The sequence below is a fragment of the Fundulus heteroclitus genome, chromosome 7 (genome assembly GCF_011125445.2).
Source record: "Fundulus heteroclitus isolate FHET01 chromosome 7, MU-UCD_Fhet_4.1, whole genome shotgun sequence".
In the NCBI taxonomy this organism is placed as follows: domain Eukaryota; kingdom Metazoa; phylum Chordata; class Actinopteri; order Cyprinodontiformes; family Fundulidae; genus Fundulus; species Fundulus heteroclitus.
Window position 1 is genome coordinate 28,636,024 of NC_046367.1, and position 20,056 is coordinate 28,656,079.

The 20,056-nt window shown below is 41.1% G+C and overlaps 1 protein-coding gene across 2 annotated transcripts in view; it reads left to right on the plus strand.

Moving 5' to 3' along the window:
- The window catches only part of LOC105934157 (coiled-coil domain-containing protein 148), a 53,652-nt gene that overhangs the window by 20,204 nt on the left and 13,392 nt on the right, over nucleotides 1-20,056 (plus strand). For both annotated transcript variants that reach the window (XM_021322307.2, XM_036139426.1), the window contains exons 9-10: nucleotides 245-383; nucleotides 8,847-9,053. In XM_021322307.2, the coding sequence (XP_021177982.2) occupies nucleotides 245-383; nucleotides 8,847-9,053 (346 nt within the window). The remainder of the gene's footprint in view (nucleotides 1-244; nucleotides 384-8,846; nucleotides 9,054-20,056) is intronic.

The window sequence follows — 20,056 nt, forward strand, 5'->3', positions numbered from 1 at the left end:
ATTGCAGAACAGGTAAAACCCTCACAGAATAAGCTAAAGCACGTCTCTGCAGAAGCTGTGACTTTTCTCCAAGTCATGCTGTTGATTAAGATAAGATTTGCTCTCCAGGTGGTTGATTATACAAAGCTGCTATGTACTTTATGCCGTCTGGTACATAAGCGATTTAGGACTATTACAGTGTTGCAATCTATCTGTTAGTGCTGTTTGAAGTAGCTGTGGTATTTCTTTGTTGAACCTGCTCCAGGTTCTGTGGCTGGTGTCCAGACGACCATCAGCGATTCCAGCTCACAGTGTCTACGTACACTCATGACATACTCAACTACAGAGCGCTGTGCATGGACATGCTGGTGAGACAGTTCCCAGACAGGACCCGACTTGAACTGGTTAGCTTTTTTCTTTTTCTTATTTTACCTAAAAAATCTGAAAGAGACAGAGATACTAGATCCATTTTTTTTTTTTTGATGGTTTAAATCTGATCCCAACATCTAAATTTAAATATCTGCATATAATGATGCTTTCAGACTTCCACTTAACCTTTTGGTGTTGATTTTGGTCATGTGTCGTATAAGCTAATAGGAAAAGAGCAGCTTCTGTCCGTTATACAGCTGCAGGTTGTGCCCATTTATTCAGTGTCATATAGTTACAGGCTCGATGATTACATAATTACTTTCAGATTGACTATTTCATGCCTAGCGAGTGAGCATATTTTGGTGGAAAATACATCTAAACAATGTCTAAATGGCTCATTGATCTCTGGGCTATATTTGGTAGATGGTTGGTTTAAGAGTGAATTAATTTGTTTTCGTCTGAGTCTAAAGGGGGACCTGTATTTTCTGCCAAGATTGACTAGTTTGCAACAAAAAAAAGGAGCGACACCAGCCAGCCTTGAATTCATAAACCTTTGAATCCTACTCCTGTGCTAAATTAGCTATGTTGTTGTGACGAGATACCCATTGCAAAAAAAAAATCACCTAAGTAACTTTCAACACATATCAGATTGGTGTTTATTATTTGTATGATGACATTATTTAATAAATACAAATTATCGTCTGTTGCTCGTCTGCCTCGGTGACATTCTGTCAGTGCTGCGTCCTCTCTGTTAACCCTCTGACAGTGGAGCTTTGTGCTGCAGTTACGCTTGGAAATGAGGTTTCCTGCTCCACGGCTGAGATTTTTTTCTTATGGTGAGAAACTTGGAATTGGTCTCTGGTCTGGAACCGTCTCGCTGCTGTTTAAAAAACACTTTTGATTAAACAGAGTGTTTCCATCCTTCAGTTTAATGTAAATATAATGTCTATTCTACCGTTATGCTCTCTAATTTTGACCCACAGATAAAAATAATAGTGTATTCCTTCGGATTTATATTATTCTTACAAAATAACAACTGTAACTGTACTGTTTGAGGACCTCTAAGCTTGCATCAGTTTTGCTTCACTCTAAAAGTGGTCATGGGAATGTTAACAAACTTCTTGAAGAAAAAAATATTGATAAACTTGTCTGAACGGTTGCTACGTTTGTCAATAAAATGACTTTGTACTTATGTGACGCAACAAGCCTTTCTGCTGGTGGCGACGTCACACTGTGTGTGTGCATTTAGAGTTTGCACTAAACGGTTCAATAAAATGGAGGTTTTCTGTTTTGTCGAAATGCAGTCAAGGACGCTTGATGGAGATATTTTTGTAACTGTTTTTAACTTTTATCAGCGATAAGCGTAGTTAATGCAGCTAGCATTGCACACGGTACCTTCAGTCTTTTCCAAATTCATACCCAGTGAACATTTTATTGTTAAAAATACATCTAAACATTGTTGAAATTGTCAGCAGTAACTAATATCTGGATACACTTGGTTTACTTCAGTTGTCCAATAAGTACTATGACATCCTGTCAGCATTGCATCTTGTCTGTGTTATATGCGTCAACGAATTAGCTTCCAAAGTTTAGAGGGGCAGCCATTTAATGACATTGCAGTATTTCTGGAGGCAAACTATGATTAAAACTGACATTTTGCCGTTTTGAAAACTCAAACTCACCTAAAGGATTTAGCCCTTTTTAATACCTGTACACTATTTTCTTCTTCTGTTGTGGACTTTTTCCCTTACTTGCTGCTAATAAGCCTTGATTTTCCCACTGTAAGAATTATTCTGTTCTGTTTCCAGAGAGCATCTTGTAATGTTGCACATATTCCTAGTCCCAAAATATTTGAAATTTAGATTTAAGGTTATTTTCATTGTGATGGGAAATTTGAGAGGGCATCTTCAAAAAGATAATTATACAACATAAAAAGGGTAACTGTCTGCCCCCCCCCCCCTTTTTTAATAATAAATAGCATGTACATTTTTGTATACCTTTCTCAATAATCAATGGATGGAAAAATCTTTATTAGCACTACAGCAATCAAACCCTTTTTATAACTTCTACCCAGCCTTTTCCCAATTTTCACTGAAATGTATCAGATTCAAGTCAGGACTCTGCCTTTAAGTTAATATTACTTCCACTCAAAAGATACATACAGATAACATTAAATTATTACTTGAAACTTAAATCTGTTATGACTGTAAATTTGAGTTTAACTGAATGACTTAACTTATAATGGCAAAATGCTTGGTTTAAAAGTGCTCTAAACCTAGTAGAAATACTGTCTCTACAGTTCAGTCAGGGCTGCATAATGGCTTACTAGTCTTTCTATTAAAATCAGGTCTGTTGCTGTGTCTGAGATTGGAAGTTCAAAAGAAAGAAAAAGAATGCATTAATGTAAGACTCTGTCATCCTCTAATTATTTCCTGAAGCTCCTTTTTACTCTTTTATAAAGCTCTGTTTTCTCCTAAGTTATAATTACTGGTATTATATCAATTTGGTATGATTTTCAATGCTCTCAGTATTTGCACAAAACAAATCACAAATAGATCTCTTGTACTTTCCGTACACAACAAATATCTGCAAAGAATGGCCATCTATTGACAGCGAATCTTAGAAATACATCCCTTAATGTGTGCTGTATGTTGGTGGCGGTTGCGGGTTCTGAGCAAAGGCATAATAATCTGAGCTGGACTGCATTGTTTAATAACTAGGGTTGCCTTGGTATCTACGTAATCTAATCTATCTATATAACAGGATTAAATTCATTATATATAGTTCTGTATATAGATTGGATCTGTCTTGTAAAGCCACTTCAGATGATATATGTTGTGAAATGGCACTACATAAATAAACTGAACTAAATTGGATTGTAATAGAGCTCGGAGCTCCTTGGTGACCTCCAATTTTCCCATTCAGGTGTCTCACTTGAAAGGGAGTATTTCTTTTTGTATTTCCTGCTGGGCAATTGGAAACACTGATTTAGGAGTACAAAGAAAATGCATAATAAAATCAGTCAACACACCATCTGCACCAACAAAAGACCACAGAGTCTGATCCTGTGGGTTAATTGGCTCCATTGGCCTGATAATTGATAGTGATGTTGGTTGGTCCCATTTCTAGGAAAAAACACCCCAGTTCTTAATAAAACTCACAACCAAGTTTATGAAGCAGAAGTGAGGCGCTGGATTACACACAGTCATGCACAATCAGGTATGTCATAGACAGTGCAAGCAGTGCATGCTGGTTCACAACGAACAGAAATGTATTCATTTTAATACAATAAATGTTTTTGTCCCAATTTTTCATCCATCCATTGTCTATACCTGCTCATCAATGCAGGACCACAGGGGCCTATCTCTAGCAGTCATTGGCCGACAGGCATAGTACACCCTGGACAGGTCGCCAGTCCATCACGGTGTCCTGGCTTTTCACCAGAAAAATAAATTCAATATATGAGGTGTTCTTATTTAATATATTTGGACCTTTGCATAACTGTGCAGTGAATGCCATGGCCTGTATGTTGCCTTTGCAAATTCTGGCCTTTACTATAGATTTAGTACTGTTACGTGCATAAAGTGGCATGACCTGCATTTGGGATTCCTTATATGTTGACGCAGTCATTTGCACATGACCCCCCCCCCCCCCCCCCCCCCCCCCCCCTCCAAACTCACTCTGTGGGAAGCCGCCCTCTCCAGTGTGACTTCCAGGCTCCCTGATCAATGACGCTCAGCACCCTGAACCGAGATAAGCCCGGACAATGATCTGCTCAGCACGCTGCAGGATGTGCCGTGTCACACACCGTGGACAACCGGCTCTTGCCAGGGCTTCGTATCGCCATGACGACCGCCGGGCCCTCTCTCCTCCCCCCTTCGCCCGCATCAAGAGACCTGTCGTCATATCAGTTCCAGCTGAGTACCGCATTTAGAGCCGTGATCGTTCAGCCTCGGGGATGTTGCCAGCAGGAGGAGACGTGTCTTTCAGCGCTCCCTTCACTTTCCTGCCCTGACTCCACCTAATTCAGCTATTACTCATAATTAAACTGCCTTGCTAATCAGGATGGGTATAGATTGATTTTGTGAAACCCCTCTGATTAGGTGCATTGATGCCGGTGTGCTGCCAGTCTTTGGGGTTGCAAAAAGAACATTTAATTTATTTCATTTAGAGACAGACGTTTAACTGATGCTTGCTTCCAAATGAAGAGATAAATATGAATGATCAGCAGACAGAAATCTGAGCAGGTCATCCTTCGGTTAAACTGTTTGGTTCTCTTCAATAAACAATATCTCGCAGAAGTGTTCACACCCCTTGAACTTCTTCACATTTTGTCATGCTACAAACACAAGCTTCAGTGTAATTTTGGAAGATTTTCTGGGATAGATTAACACAAAATAGTACATAGTAGAAGAAAGTGATACATAGATTGAATTTTTTTTAACAAAGAAAAATGTAAAGAAAAATTGTGAGACACAACTGAGTTTACTCCAGGAGTGCCCAAAAGTGCCACAAGGTGCACATTGATCATAATTTGACAAATTTGGCACAAATTTAGTTAAACCAGACCAGGCAGTTGATGTAGATACACTTTTTTATTGTGTGATTTTTATTTTTTTTTAAAGGCCTTTCGAAAACAGATAAAGACAATTTAGAAATTGAAATCCCAAACTATTCGTCTTTTAGGGGAGATTTGGAACTGATACTTTCTCAAAGCAAACACAGGTTAAAACTTCAATCCAGGTACAAATAAATAGTTATATGTAGTACCTTTCTGCAGTTCTTGTATAGTGCATAGCACATAATAAATATGGGCAATTTATGGGAGTTCTGCTGGCCTAAAGTTGAATCAATCTCTGACTTTTTGTCATCAGGTGATGGCACTCGGTTCACTTTGTGTATAGATCTCCCTCTGCTGGATGGGGTATTTTATTGTCTTTTGTATCACAAGAAGTCATTTACCACAGAGCCAGCAATGTTTCACAGTAATGTTGTCATAAAGGTTTATAAACAAAATGCAATATATTGTGAAAGTATTCAAACCCCTTGATTTTTCCCCCCCATGCTGCAACCACAGTGTAATGAATTTTCTCGGGTTTTGTGTGATAGACCAAGTTAAAGTTGTATATAATAGTGAATAGGGAGAAAAAATTATACCTGCCATCTATTTCTTTTTACGTTGTGTTTCTTCTTCGTTGTTGTTCTTTCACATAAAATCCCAGTAAAATAAAGAGAATTTGTTGGACGAAAGAGACATTTCTTACAGGCACTAGGTGCGTTTTACTGTTTTTGTCATGTAGTGTGGAGTTGATGGACCACATAGTGACAAGAGATTTAATGGTAAAGAAAGGGATTTACAAAATGACGAATAGCAGGAAGAGAATACAACAGGCACAGGGAAAACGGTGGGGGGGAGACACAAACCCGTGGAGATTTAAGAGTCCAGGGAGTTTCAAAACGGAGGAAAGTGAGGAGAAACGTGAGGCAGAGCACAGGTGAAAGAAATCAGCTCAGAAATCTGAGAACAATGAGTGCAGAGACCTGAAGGAGAGGGAGAATGACTGACTGGGATGAGCACGGGGAATAAAATCTAACAGAATATAATACAAACTGACCGTAGAAAGATCTAAAACCAGAACCCACTAACTAATCCTCAAAGAATGAACTAAAATGGACAGCGCTCGAGAATATGAACAAATAAAAGAAAGCACGCCCCAGGAAACTGGATGCACACACAACAGAAAACAAACACCTGGAGGTCGGGAAAGTTTTTGATTCTGCCCTCTCACTCTTTCTATTTTTTTTATAATTTTTTTTTTGACAACTAAGACATCTTAGATGCGGCAGAATTTCACCGATGAAATGTGGTTTAGTGAGGCCAAGTGTTGCCGCACTTCAAGCGTGTAGAGCAGACTGTGCAGTTTAAAGCATCCCCACACCATAACCAGGGCCGGATTATCCATAAGGGCTAGTGGGCCAGTGCCCATGGGGGCACCAACCATGGGGGGGCACCACATGACACATGCTTTAAAAATATATTTTTCATAAATTGTTATAATATTTACTTGAAATTGTTGAAAGACCATGCATTATTCGTTTTGTGAACACTGATGTCACAATAATAATAAATGATAAATAAATCAAGATTTTTTTTGATTTCAACATTTTAGAATGAGATATTTGAATATTGCTCACTGCTCATATGCCTACATGTAGTTGTGTAAGTTAGTAAATTACATTTCAGAAATCCCCTTGATTATGTCTGATGTTTTTGACCGGAGGACAGCACGGGTAAGGGGGGGGGGGCTTTGAGGTATAGTGCCCAGGGGCACCACATTGTCTTAATACGGGCCTGCCATAACCGAATGTAATAGATAACAGACATGCATCGATGCAGCAGAATACGCAGCATGTTCAAACATAAACATTGTGCTTTTATGCTAATGTGTGTGTTTAAGCTAATTGTGTCCAACAACAAATAAGTACAGGCAGCGCCGGGTGAAGGAGAGGACGGGGGCAGAGTGAGGAATAAAAGGGCGAATCATCGAAAAGTTGCGCTTTAATGAGCACGATCTGCTTGACTGAGCCTGCCACTTCTGTGGCGACGCCGGGTCTGTCAGCCTACTCATTTTCAATAAACCCAGTCAGCCGTCTAATGCCTTCACACTGTCAGTTAGCCGCTATTAGCTTATAGATGAATATCATTCCCTCTGTTCCAATGAGGCAGCCAAGTGGTGCAGCCTCTGAGGGCGCTGACACAATGATGAATAACCACGGGCAGCCCTCACACCGAAAAAGGACTGTTTTCCTTCAGAACATTTCACAGCCAGGAGAGAGGGATGGGTTTATAGTCCAGCGGGGCTAGATCTGACACGAAGGTGTCCGTATTGTAATGCTACCTTTGATGTAGACAGCGTGTCATGCGGGAGTGTTTGTGAATTTTCTGCAGCACATCATACCTTTCGGTACATAATGCAGAACAAGTTGAGTTAAGCCGCATGTAACTCAAAACGCATTATCTTTCCCAGGTTTATCCTTAAAATGTCGTGTAAGAACCCTCCTTGTCTAGTCCGGTTGAAATGTATTTGCTCCTTGCAGATATCTATTGTTTTTAATCACACTTGATTCAGATCATGAAAACATTTTCAATGTCAGACAAAGATACTGTCCATCTGGTGCAAGGCTAACAGTGTTACAGAAAATAAGCGTCATACGGTCATGCACGGCGGTGGTAGGGTGATGGTCTGGGGCTGCATTGCTGCTTAAGGACCGGCACCATTTAAAACAAATTGATGGAACCAATGATTTCTGCTCTTCGGCAGAAAATTGTCATGCAGAACTTTGAACCAGTTTGTCATCTTAAAGGCATACTATGCAACATTTTTCAGTTAATTAATGTGTTCCATACCGTTTTGGATGATTAAATTAGTCATTTCAGGTCGAACAAAGGTTTTCTCGGCCGCCCTGGTGGTCTGTGGGGGAAATACCGTACTTGAGCTCTCGGCCCGCACCCACAGGCTCAGAAGTCTCGTGCAACACCGCGAGGGTCGGTCTTGCTTTACGGCGAGAACTCCATGTGTTTTTTCCCTGCCATTCACTATATGCAGGTGCGAAAGCAACAAAAAAGAACCACAAGGTTTTTATTTATTATTATTATTATTATTGTTATTATTTTTTTTATTTATTTATTTATTTTTTATTTTTTTTTGAATGTTGGTGAGGCGGTAGCGTGAGTTTGGCGAGGTGGCCGATAGCGCTGCGGAAAACCCTGATGTTCATACCTTCACTCTTAGTCATTGTTTGTACTGCCGTTTTTTTTTTACTTTTCGTTGCGTTCGCCTGTCTGCTAAGCTCAAAACAACCGCGCCTGGCTTGACGGAGAAACCAGAACAGCTGAGCATCTTTACAACAGTGCACTTTTACTTTCACCCTCTGGGGGGAGCCTCGCTGGAAAATCAACCCCGGTTGTATAGTATACCTTTAAGCTCAAGAGCACTTGGGTAGTGTTACAGGAAATTATCCCAAGTACGCCAGCAAGTCCACCTTAGGATGGCTCCAAAAAGCAAAATGAAGGTTTTTTTATGGAGTCACCTAGATAAAGTTTGGACTTTACTCAGATTGAGAAGCAATGGCCTTCCAGTGTGATTAAATTAAAACTATTCTGCAAAGAAAGGTGGGCCAAAATCCCTTCATGGTAACAAAAAGACTCACATTTGCCATTATTGCTAACAAAGGTGCCGTCAGCAGGTATTGAATTTAAAGGCCGATTACTTTTTCACATTGGTCCAGGTTGCTATCAATAGGTTACGGTCATCAATAAATGAAGTCATCATTTGAAAACAGCTTTTTGCATTTATTTAGTTCATCTTTGTTTGGTGATCTGAAACATTGAGGTGTAACGAAAAAAAAAAAAACATTTTCAGAGCACAGATAAGTTAAAAAGTTTTGGCAAAACCTGTATGTCGTGGCCATGTCAGTGTTTGTTCTCCCGCTTTCAGATGCAGCATGAACGTTTGTGGGACATGCAGCGATTCGCCCAGGCGCAGTTACGAGTCGCGACCCAGCAGTGGCAGCGAGGCCGGCGGGAGCTTCTGGACAGGGCCCTGGTCACGCTGCAGGAGGCCAAACACGCCCACCAGGAGGAGCTGGAGCACCACAGAGACCGCCAGCATCAGCAGGACGTCAGCTTGCGACTCAGAGAGAAAGTTAGTGCCTCTTTTACTTTCACCCCAGGTCACATTGTGATAACTACACATCTGTTTGTGTGGCTGGAATGAAGATAATTGATCTTGAAGCTTAGAGGATAAAGCACATTACACCTCCTTTTTTAGAGTGTTTATGCGCTGGTGAGGCGTGAAAGAGATCATAAAGACAGGCTTGTCTGACTGCCTGCTTGTGTATTGTATATCTGCTGATGAGGCTGTATACTATGCCTTGCTGTCTGGGAGCATCTCTTGCTTTAGCTGCCGCTTGGGACGGGCTGTGAATGCAAACAAGCTAATAAGGATGGTCGGGTGAACATGATGCCGCTGTCTCCGAGGGGTGCTGCTTACACACTGACACGGCAAATCCATGTGCTGCTGCGGTTGTACTGAATAAATTCAATTTGGTTTCCTCGTGTTCTTTAAAAAAAAAGAAAAAGAAAAGTTGTCTTGGCTAGGACGCTGACATGTTTTATGTACTGCAGGTTTGGATGAAAAAGTTTCATATTTGTTTCTTTGGCTTCTGCAGAGTTCACGCTCACTCCTTAAACTCATTAACTAGCTTTCCTTTTTTTATTTGGGTTTTGACTCCATATTTAACCATTTTCATCTACTCGTGAAATACCAACATAAAATAGAATATTTAATAAAATTCAGTTAAATTCAAAAATACTTTATTAATCCAAAAGGGAAATGAAATGTTGTTTTTTCAAAGAGTTGTTTCTTTAAAGAGCTGTCATAGATGCAGACGGCAGTGGGCAGGACGGATCTCCTGTAGCGGTCCGTCTTACAGCGGCTCTAAAGCCTCTGACTGGAGACACTCTGTTGTATGACTGTCTGATGAAGACGATGCTCAGGGTTGTTGCTCTTCATTTCATGAAGAATCCTTCATCACACAGTCATCTCCAGAGGTTCTAGATGAGTTCCCAGAACAGAACCAGCCTTCTTGATCAGCTTGTTGAGCTTCTTTGAGTAAATTGCCCTGATGCTGCTACTACCCCAACAGATGATGGCAGAGGAGATCACAAAAAATATATATAGCTCAAACATATATTTTGAACTATATAAAATGTTCACATTTTGGACAAAGAAGACAGATGGTTTGAAAGGGGTGTGAAGGAAGCCATCTACGTTAAGAGAGAGAAACCAACCTTAAACAGAGAAGGAGGCCTTAGGTTCCTACTCTCAAAAACTTACAACACAGCTAATTAATTACGGCCAATCATCACCTTAACTCTCACCCTCACCCTCATTCGGGTGATCAAAACATTGTTCCTGTGAGCCAAGCCAATAACAACCCTAACGACTCCTCGTTACAGAGGAGTGGACCAGTTTCGGTCCAATCTGCTGGCTTAATGGCTTTAACGACCGCCCATTACTAAGGGGTGGACCTGTTTCTGTTGAATTTGCATGTTATCTAAGCCATTGCAAGGCCTTTGTTAGACAGCAGTATAAAGCTTGGTACTTCACATTACTCCAGAAAGCTTCCTGGAGAGGAAGCGAAACATCTTCAACTACGGAAAACAAGTCCAGTTGCTTTGTTTTTTTTTTTTTACTTTTTTTGGAATAGTTCAAACAGGTTAAAGTAACAGTGAATGTGATGTAAAATGTTCCCTTTAAGAAGGAAAATAAAGCCTTTCCGTCTCTTTGGACAACAGACCAGGGTGTTGTCCAAGTGAACGCCGATGACAGGAGTCTGTCTTGTTCTGGAAGTCTGAGGTGTGAAGAGTGAAAAGGAATGGTGAGCTGTCCCCTGTGGTGCTCCTGTGCTGCTGACTGCCTGGTTAGACACACAACCCTTCAGCTGGTTTGTCAGGTGGTCTTTGATCCAGGCGATTGTTGAGGCCTCCACCTGGGGAGTTTCTGACAAAGCAAATCAGGCTGAATTGTGTTAAATGGAGGGATCAAAGAACATGACCCTCACAGTGCTTTCTGCTTTGTCCAGATGACAGAGAGTGTGTTGAAGCGGGTATATGAAAGCATCTTCAACTCCATGACAATAAACAAACTGCGGGGGGTCATGATAGGTGCTCGTTTGCGGTCTCTCTAGGGTAACAGGGCTAAGGTCATTGAGTACTGATGGGTGAGTTTTCTTCGGTGCCGGAACGAGGCAGGGGGTCCTCCAAAACACTGAAAGCTTCTCTAGGGTAATGCCATGGTTGAAGAGGTGCTGCAGAATCCCACAGAGCTGCTCCACACAGTTCTTCAGGATTTAGGGGCTGACACCATCAGGACTTGGAGCCTTAGTCTCTCCAGCTTTCTGCTTTACCTGACTTCTAGAGACAAGCAGGTGGCAGGGAGAGACGAAGGGAGCATCGGCATCTTGGATTTGGCTGGAGAGGAGCATGTAGAAGCAGAAGGGCCCATTTCCGAGGTAGAAGATAAAACATTTGAAATGTAACGGGAAAGCTTTGGGCCGAGGGCGGGTGGGTTGTCTGTTTGGCTGTGGGCTGGAGAGGAAGATGCTGAGCTTGATCCTGAACTGAACCTATTGAAGAATATGCTCTCACAAACCTCTATATGCCCGAATCTCCCTCTTCTTGAAGCCTGTTATCTATAAAAAAACATAATTTCTAAAACACAAATTCGACACTTTTGCTTCTCGCTCCAATGCAGGGCTGGCAGTAAACCAGTGAGTGATGTAAGACATACCATATACCTATATATAGCATAAGTTAGTATGTTTTTCAGGTTGATCAGAAAAAGGTTGACGTGTGGCACATTTGTCATAAAAGTTAGTTTAATCTTCATTCCTTTAGACTGAAGTGATTTTATATCTTCTCATTTCTGCAGGTTGTTTCAGTTTGACTACCATTTATGTATATACAGTGAACAGGATTTTTAACTTTTAGAGCAACAGAGATAAAGAAGATCTGGGCTTTTATATTTTATTTGCACGTTTTGACCATATCAAGGACGATTTTCTCCTTACATTCAGCTCTGACTGAACGGAGGAACTAAACATCTGCAGTGACTGTAGCATAATAAAGTTGTGCTGGGAAGCAACACAAAGGTTTCCGACACGCTGTGATGTTAGTTATGACAACAATGCTTCCTCGTGGCAACTTTTAAATGTGCTGCCTGACAACAACAAGAGGCTCGGTTTTAAAATAGTTTCAACAAAACCACACATTCACTTGGATTAACATGCATGTCACTCATGTGGATACATGTGTTTTATTAACTGTTTGTCAACAGGGATCTCTGCGACAGGAACATGCCTTTGTTTTTCACGGGAGTCAGCTTATGCCGAGGTTAAGAGGGATCCACTTTTTCATCCAGTCATTATTTCCCCTTACTCTTATCGTCACAGCACAGTGACACAGCAGAGAGACAAGATGGATTTGCCTTTTTACCTCATCTGCGTCTTTAACGCTTTGGTTTCCGCAGTCCCTCCGGCGGGTCTATTTCCATTGTTAAAGGAGGACCCAAGTGCAGGTCTAAGCAGGCAGCAGGGAGGAGATAAACAAACACATTAAATTGTTAATTAAAGAGAGAAACGACAGCTTGTAGCTGAAAACTCAGAGCAGAGAAGATGTGGCAGAGACCGGGCCAAACAAGGCGGAGTGTATGAAACATTGAAAGCAAAACACAGATCAGGATTTTGCAGTGAGCAAAGAAAATCAAGAAGACCTAACACTACAGAATGGTATCACTTAATACAAAGGAGCTGTAACGATACGATAACTCAACAGCAATAAAACAGGAAGGAATATTTTATGTCAAGAAAGGTTTCAGTACGGCACCATAAAAATAGCACAAATCTTTACCAACCCAGGAATCTCCCAGTAAACTGAAAATTGGTCTTTACTGGTTCCTTTAGCAGAGTTATAATCTAACATTTATAGCCAAATCAATAAATAATGGCTCATCATACCCAAAATTTCAGATTATCTATATAATGCCTGTTCGCTGATTAGCATGAGTGCCTTACTATAGGGAGAAATACTGACTCCCGGATTAACAGGCATACCTTTTTGAATGGTAAGTGTTCCTGGAAGGTAATCACTTGGGGCCAACACCATTATGGCCTGCACCTAAGTCTGAATGTGCTAAAACAGGAGTAGTTCATAGAAAGCTTGTAAAATCTGGCAAATGTATCAGAGGTTGCCCAGCATGCAGCTGTACACACCTTGTAGATAGAGATCCCTTTAAAAAGACCAGGCGGGGACATAGACATTTAATACGCGGACGGCTCATTACGCGCTGGAGCGCATCCTGTGTCGCCGCCATCTTGGATGGGTCTCTCATACTCAAGGCTGGGATAGGAGCCGGCGGAAGTAAAGGCAGAATCATGTTGCCAGATTAAGTACCCTGGAGTTACAGAGCGCCAGCACATGCAGGAGGCTGGGCAAAACAGTTGTTTTTCAAGGGTCTTAAGCTCCTGCCCTAGCTGCAAGCGAGGTAATGTATGACACCGAAATGACCTGTAAATTTTAAAGAACACTTTTACAGGCCTTTAAAACACTGTGCGTATGTATGTGTGCATGCACAGCATGCAACAATATGAAGAGATTATTGTTAGTGTGCAGAGAAGGCTCAGGATTGTATGTGTGTGAGAGAGTGTTAAATAAATTTAAATGAAAAATCAAAGGTGTTTCTTTAGTAAAATATAAAATGTATTCATCAATGCATTATTATTATTATGTAATGCTGCATGTCAAGAGCATGAAAGTATTTAAGAATGAATGAATGTATTTATTTATACATTAATATACCATGTCTGTCTGTTAAAGAGCATAAAACATCGTATTTCAGCATGTAGATATGTTTTTCTATGTGTAACAGTGTCCTGTATCATATCCACAGGTCTGCCGCTTGTAACAAACCAAATCGTGTTAAAATCGTCTAAAAATTCGGGGAGTTATGATTTTTTTTTTTTAGTCGGGCAAATATCTTCCTTGAGTACGAATAATTGCACTGGGGGCTCATGAGAGACCCATCCAAGATGGTGGTCACGCTGAAACGTCAGCTCCAATAGGCAGCGCCAGTCCATGAGGCGTCTACGTGAGGATGGGGCTGGAAACCTCTCCTATGCCAAAAGTAATAGCTTCAACAATTCAGTGAGAAAGATGCTGCTTTCCCACAACACGCAAATAACTGATTGGTTTTCCTAAAACCTTGTGTACTGTGCAATATATGCGGTGTATGTACTGGACAGAAGTTATGTCGACGCCTTTGTTTCTGTGAAGCAAAAGGATGGGGGTAAAAAGCAGTTAACTCCACTGAAGACCGTGAACCCACCACTTTTGGAACAAAAGCTGGGTTAGGTTGCAGGATGACCTTTGTGTCATTAGGGGAAAAGCATAAAAAAAGCTGAATGCACAGAAAGGATATCAGTGTGTTGTGTGGTTGCATTACTGTATGGACATCATCTATGAAGTTCTAAAACCCGATGGTCAATATATACATTCCTCAGTCTCTTTATTTTTGTTTTATTTTTCTTGTTGGGTTGTCTTCCCCAGAAAGGCTCAGAAAATCCACCTTTCATATTATTTTCTGCCTTAGATCAACTAAGATCACAAAAGCAATCTTTTTTTTTCTTCTTCCAGTCATCGATGGGCCGGTTCTGACCTTATTTTAGAGAGCAAAGCCGTTTCATCCTGACAAAAGACAGACAAAGATGTCCAGGGAGAAAATTCAGGGAAATTGATTTCTTTGCTCCTTGTCACAGAAAATCAAAAATTATTCTCCCGAGAGTCAAAAATCTGTGACCTGCAGGATTCATAAATCCCAGTATAAACTCCATCTGCGCTGAGCGTTAACGTAACCTTTGTCCAAACACATAAAACATATATTGGCAAAGGTATTGGAAATGGATGAATACTATGAGTTAATATTCACGTCCGAGACGCAGCTCATTTAATTCCTTTTTATCACCGAACGACAGGCTCGTCTTTTCATCTCATCAGGCGTTTGTTCTGGGCTATTCTGGCCGCTGTAATTAGCTGGTATTGTTCTTGGTGTTGCTCCTCATTCCAGCCTTTTATTATGTCCTTGCTTTCATTTTACCTCCCACTTATATTTCGCCCCCAGGCGTCTTTGATTGTGTGATTGTGTTGTTTTCTTTTTTTTTTCTCTCCACAAGAGTGGATTAAGCCTGGAGGGATGATTGCTGCAACAGGCTCAGGTGGGAGAGGAGATGAGTGGGCCAGCGGGACAAAAAGCTCAAACCGTCAGATGAGGGGAAATTTCTCATCAAACAAGAGGTTTCAAACAAGATCTCATTGGCCTTCAGAGTATTTTGCAAAAACAAACAACGGTGTCGTGGATTACATCGTGGCCAGATTATTTATTACTGTGGCATTCTCCAGTTAATCAGGATATTCTCTTGACAAAAGAGTCAGCAGATCCCCTGTCAGCGACTATTAAGCACATTGTTGAAAAAGTCCTAGTCGTGGAGACAGCGCGTGGGCCACAGTGCTCCGGCTGACAACTCTCTGAAGAGTTAATTGCTCATATGTGTATAATTTCCTCTGTTATGGACCTTGAAAAAAAAAAAAAAACTCAGATCGGGACCGTTTTGAAATTATTAATGCATCTTACTGCAAAAAAAGGCTTTCATTTCTCAAATTCGGTTAGCAGACACTAATTCTAGTCCTCTAAAGAATTTTATGATCTCGTTTGTCGTTTACACTGCTAAGGAATGAAGTCTTATGTGTAAACATTGTAATGCTCAGCAAGGACAACTTGATTTTCAGTTTTAATTTAGACCAAATCCAACCCGGACACTTGTCGAGCCACTTTATCAGACACTCCTTGTATAAACTGCCTTCGACGTCATGGATTAAAATTGTGTTGGTAGCATTCCTCTGAGATCTGAGACACACACGGAAATGATAGAGTCACTCAATTGCTGCAGATTCCTCAGCTGTCCATCCATAATGTTTATCTCCTCATTTAAGATCTGGTGCCTGTAGAGATCCTAGGAGAACAGTGAACTTATTGCCATGTTCAAGAAACCACTGGTGACATGGTGCATGATCCTGCTGGAGGGGGCCATCAGGAGATTGGTGCACTTTGATTATAAAGGTCATTAAGGACATGGCCAGCAGGATTATATAGCTATTGGAGAGCCTGTGTAAACTGTTGCTGCATTTTATTGTTCTTAAATGAGATGCAGCGTGTTCTTCTGCTGCTTTAGCCCGTCTACTTCAAGGGTCAACGTGCCGTGCGTTCAGAGAGGGTGTCCTGCCCGGCTTGGTTGTACTGATGCAGAAAGGCTCGTCTATGCCTCCAGACTTGACTATTGCAACGCACTTCTCATAGGGATTCCTGGCAAGAAAGGTCGGAAATTGCAGTAGGTTCAAAATTGCACGGGCAGGATCCTGATGAGAGTGCGAAAACATGAACGTATTGCCCCCAGTCTCTGTTCCCTTTACTGGCTTCCCTTTTTATGTCTGGATCATCCACAAAACCTCTCTGCTTACCTTCCAATGCCTGCATGGTAATGTGCCATCTTATTCAGAAGACCTTCTCACCCTTTACTGTCCCTTGTGCGCTCTCCGTTCTTCCAACACTGACCTTCTACACATTCCCAGGACTCGATCCTGCACCTTGGGAGATCTTGAGCTTTTTCCTATGCTGTGGAACAATCTGCCTCCACATCTGAGGGTTCTACAGACCCTGACAAATTTTAATACAGGCCTTAAAACCTTCCTTTTTACCCAATGTTTTTTAATGGACTCCTTTAAATGTTTTGTTTTGCTTTTATTTCTTTTGCATTAATGGACTCACTTTTACTACGTCCTTGTTCTTTCTTTTGACTGTAGCACTTTAAGATTTGTTGGAAATGTAAAGTGCATTACAAATATATTATTAGTCATCTCACATCTGTCGGCCTAATCTTCTTGGGAGTAAGTAAAGTTTTTCCTCAGAGCAGGTTTTCCCTGGCAAAGCTCAAAACAAAGAAGTCAGATGTCCCTCCTCCCCCCCAAACAAATTTAAGTTCAAATTCAATGTCTTCCATCCTTATAAAACACAGTAAAAGATGCAGTTTCTATTGTATTCTTACATGTTAAACCAGTTACACATACATTACAGGGCAACCTATATTTGTCATGTTTAGCAAATTGACTCTGAATGAGCACAATCACGGAGGCAGGAATCAGTTAAAGGTTTTATTGAAGAAAATAATAAAAAAGGTGGAGATGAAGTTTTCAGGCTGGATTTCCAGGTCTTGCTGAGGAAGGGAAGGTGAGGGTTGAATAGTGAGAGTCTGAGGAGAGCACTGGAACTCACTGGGCTGATGGTTTGGCTTGAGCTTGGGAGGGTGATTCCAGGATTGTTGATGGGAGGTACAGCACGGGTAGGTGTTCTCCAGATGTTTGGGCAAAGGATGGACAGGCAGGAGGGCTTATGCAGGGTGTGGATCAAAGGCTTCACGGGTTCCAGGAAGCTGGCTTGGAACATCTTGGTGGAGTCTTCAGAAAGTGTGAGTGACGGAGGAATGGTTCTTGGCTTGGAATCCAGGTTTCTAGGAGGAAGGAAAATGAGAACAGGATTAGGCTTGGGTCATGCAAGGAATCAAAGCATGGAAAGAGGTTTGGTCTGTACCAACGCATGGGCGTAAACGAACCAACGCCCTCCTTCTGGTTCCAGCTCCTTAAGAAGGGTGGTAATCAGCTCAGATGTACACAACCCTGCTGAGAAGGAGAAAGAGAAAACCCGGCCTGCACCTCGGCCTGGACTATGACAATATTTGGATATAGAGGTACTGACCCCTCAGTACCACAACATATTTTCTTCCATTCTTTGCCCATAAATCCAGTAAGAAATATGTTCACTAATAGGTGTTTTAGAGTATTGCATTTGTCAGTTTAATAAGATGGTACATGTTAGAAGAGCAAGTATTTATTTATTCCTGCAAGACTGACAACACTTGTGCATGACAGCCATGTTGAATCTGAAGTTGGGGAAGGGAGGGGACCTCTGATTTTTTTCAAGTCACAATTCAGAGTTTGTATGGGATCTCTACATAGATTTTTCTTACGAGTACAAGTAGAAGACATTGTAGGAACTGAAAGTGTCTTTGTGAGAGGCTGATTGTGACAAATGGTTAAAAATCCAGTTGTCTGTTGTGTTTAGGGACAACACTGGGTCATCCCTCGGTTTTAGAAGTCCTTTTATTATAAATGATTCATTAGTCAGCATTAAGTGTCCTTATAAATAAATAGCCGAAAACCTTTCTCTAAAAATGATCACCTTGGAGACAAAGTGTAAACAAATAAGGGAAGTTTCAAGAGCTTTGCACAGTGCTGTGTATATAAAAGACTTGCCACTAAACGGCCTGCAGAGAGACAGGAATGACAGCTCCTGCAACGCCCACTGGCAGAAAATATTTAAGCGTACAGTTATGCTAACAAAGGCTTTCAGCAGGATGCAGAGCTCAGATAAAAACACCATCATTCTTTTGTCATTCTGACATCTCTTCAGTCTTTCTTGTGCTGCCACGAGAAATGATGGAGTCCCATTTCTATTTAAATTCACAGAAAATGAGATTCCAGTGACAAATTACTGTACATAATGGCATTTCCCCTCTTTGTATTCCTTAAAATGCCACTTCATCTCTGCCTAAACAATAAGTCAGACTAATGCATTCTGACGGGGAGCATCTAGGAGATTTTCCTGATACAAATTATTCTGCGATCTGACAGAAAACAAACTTTAGAATGTCTGCTAATACAAAAAATGTACATGTAAAACACGATTATCCACCATGGAGGCTATGTATGTTTCAAAAAACATATGTGTATGTCTGGATCAGACATAAAACCTATGCTTCGCATATCTAAGACAGATCAGGATCTCTTACTGATTAAATTATGTGCGCTTGTTTCCTCTCTATACAGAAACAAATTATCTCTTATTTAATTTTACATTCTGTCCTAGATCAATGCTATAACCCTTGTTTCTCTGACAGTAGATTGTCAGAAAACAAACTATTCAGTGATTCCTTTCCCTCCAAGTGACATTACATTTTCTGATCTGGACTGTGAGCAAGCACGTTTATCCTCAACGCTCTTTATTGCAGACTACGCTGTTGTGATTTATTTGAGTTTTTTAATAAGCAAGATTCTGTCCTTCAATACCTCCACTATCTTCCCATTATTCGAATTTTGATTGCGGAGACACGGATCTAGGACGGAAACCCAGACATCTCTTTCTAGTTCATCCTTGAGGATCAGACCAGAAGGGATATATATATATATATATATATATATATATATATATATATATAGTCCCTCCAGCTAGACCTGGTTTCCTCCCAGGCTCTCCTCCCAGTGTGGCATGCCTGGAAAAGCTCCAGATGCCAAGAAGGCATTCTGCTTAGATGTCTGAACCACCTCAGATGACTTATTTTGATGCCAAGGAGGAGCGGCTCTACTCTGAGTCAAGTCAAGTCAAGTTTATTTGTATAGCACATTTCAGCAGCATGGCGGTTCAAAGTGCTTTACAACATTAAAACATCATAAACACATTGAAATAGTCATTGGTTGTGAGACCAGTAACACACATTAAATTGTATCAGGTGAAAACACAATCCATCCATTTTCCAACCTGCTTAATCCCTCATGGGGTCTCCAGCATCCACTGGGCAAGAGGCGGGGTACACCCTGGACAGGTTGCCAGTCTGTCGCTGGGCAACACAGAGACAAACAGGACAAACAACCATTCACACACTCACACCTAAGGATAATTTAGAGAAGCCAGTTAACCTAACAGTCATGTTTTTGGACTGTGGGAGGAAGCCGGAGTACCCGGAGAGAACCCACGCATGCACAGGGAGAACATGCAAACTCCATGCAGAAAGACCCAGGGTTGGATTTGAACCCAGAACCGTCTTGCTGCAAGGCAACAGCGCTACCCACTGCTCCACTGTGCAGCCCATGAAAACATCAGTACACATCAAATATGTTGGTCAATGTTGGTGTAAACAGGTGGGTTTTCAGTCTTGATTTAAGTGTTTTGGCTGATTTGCAGTTTTAAGCAAGTTTGTTCCAGAT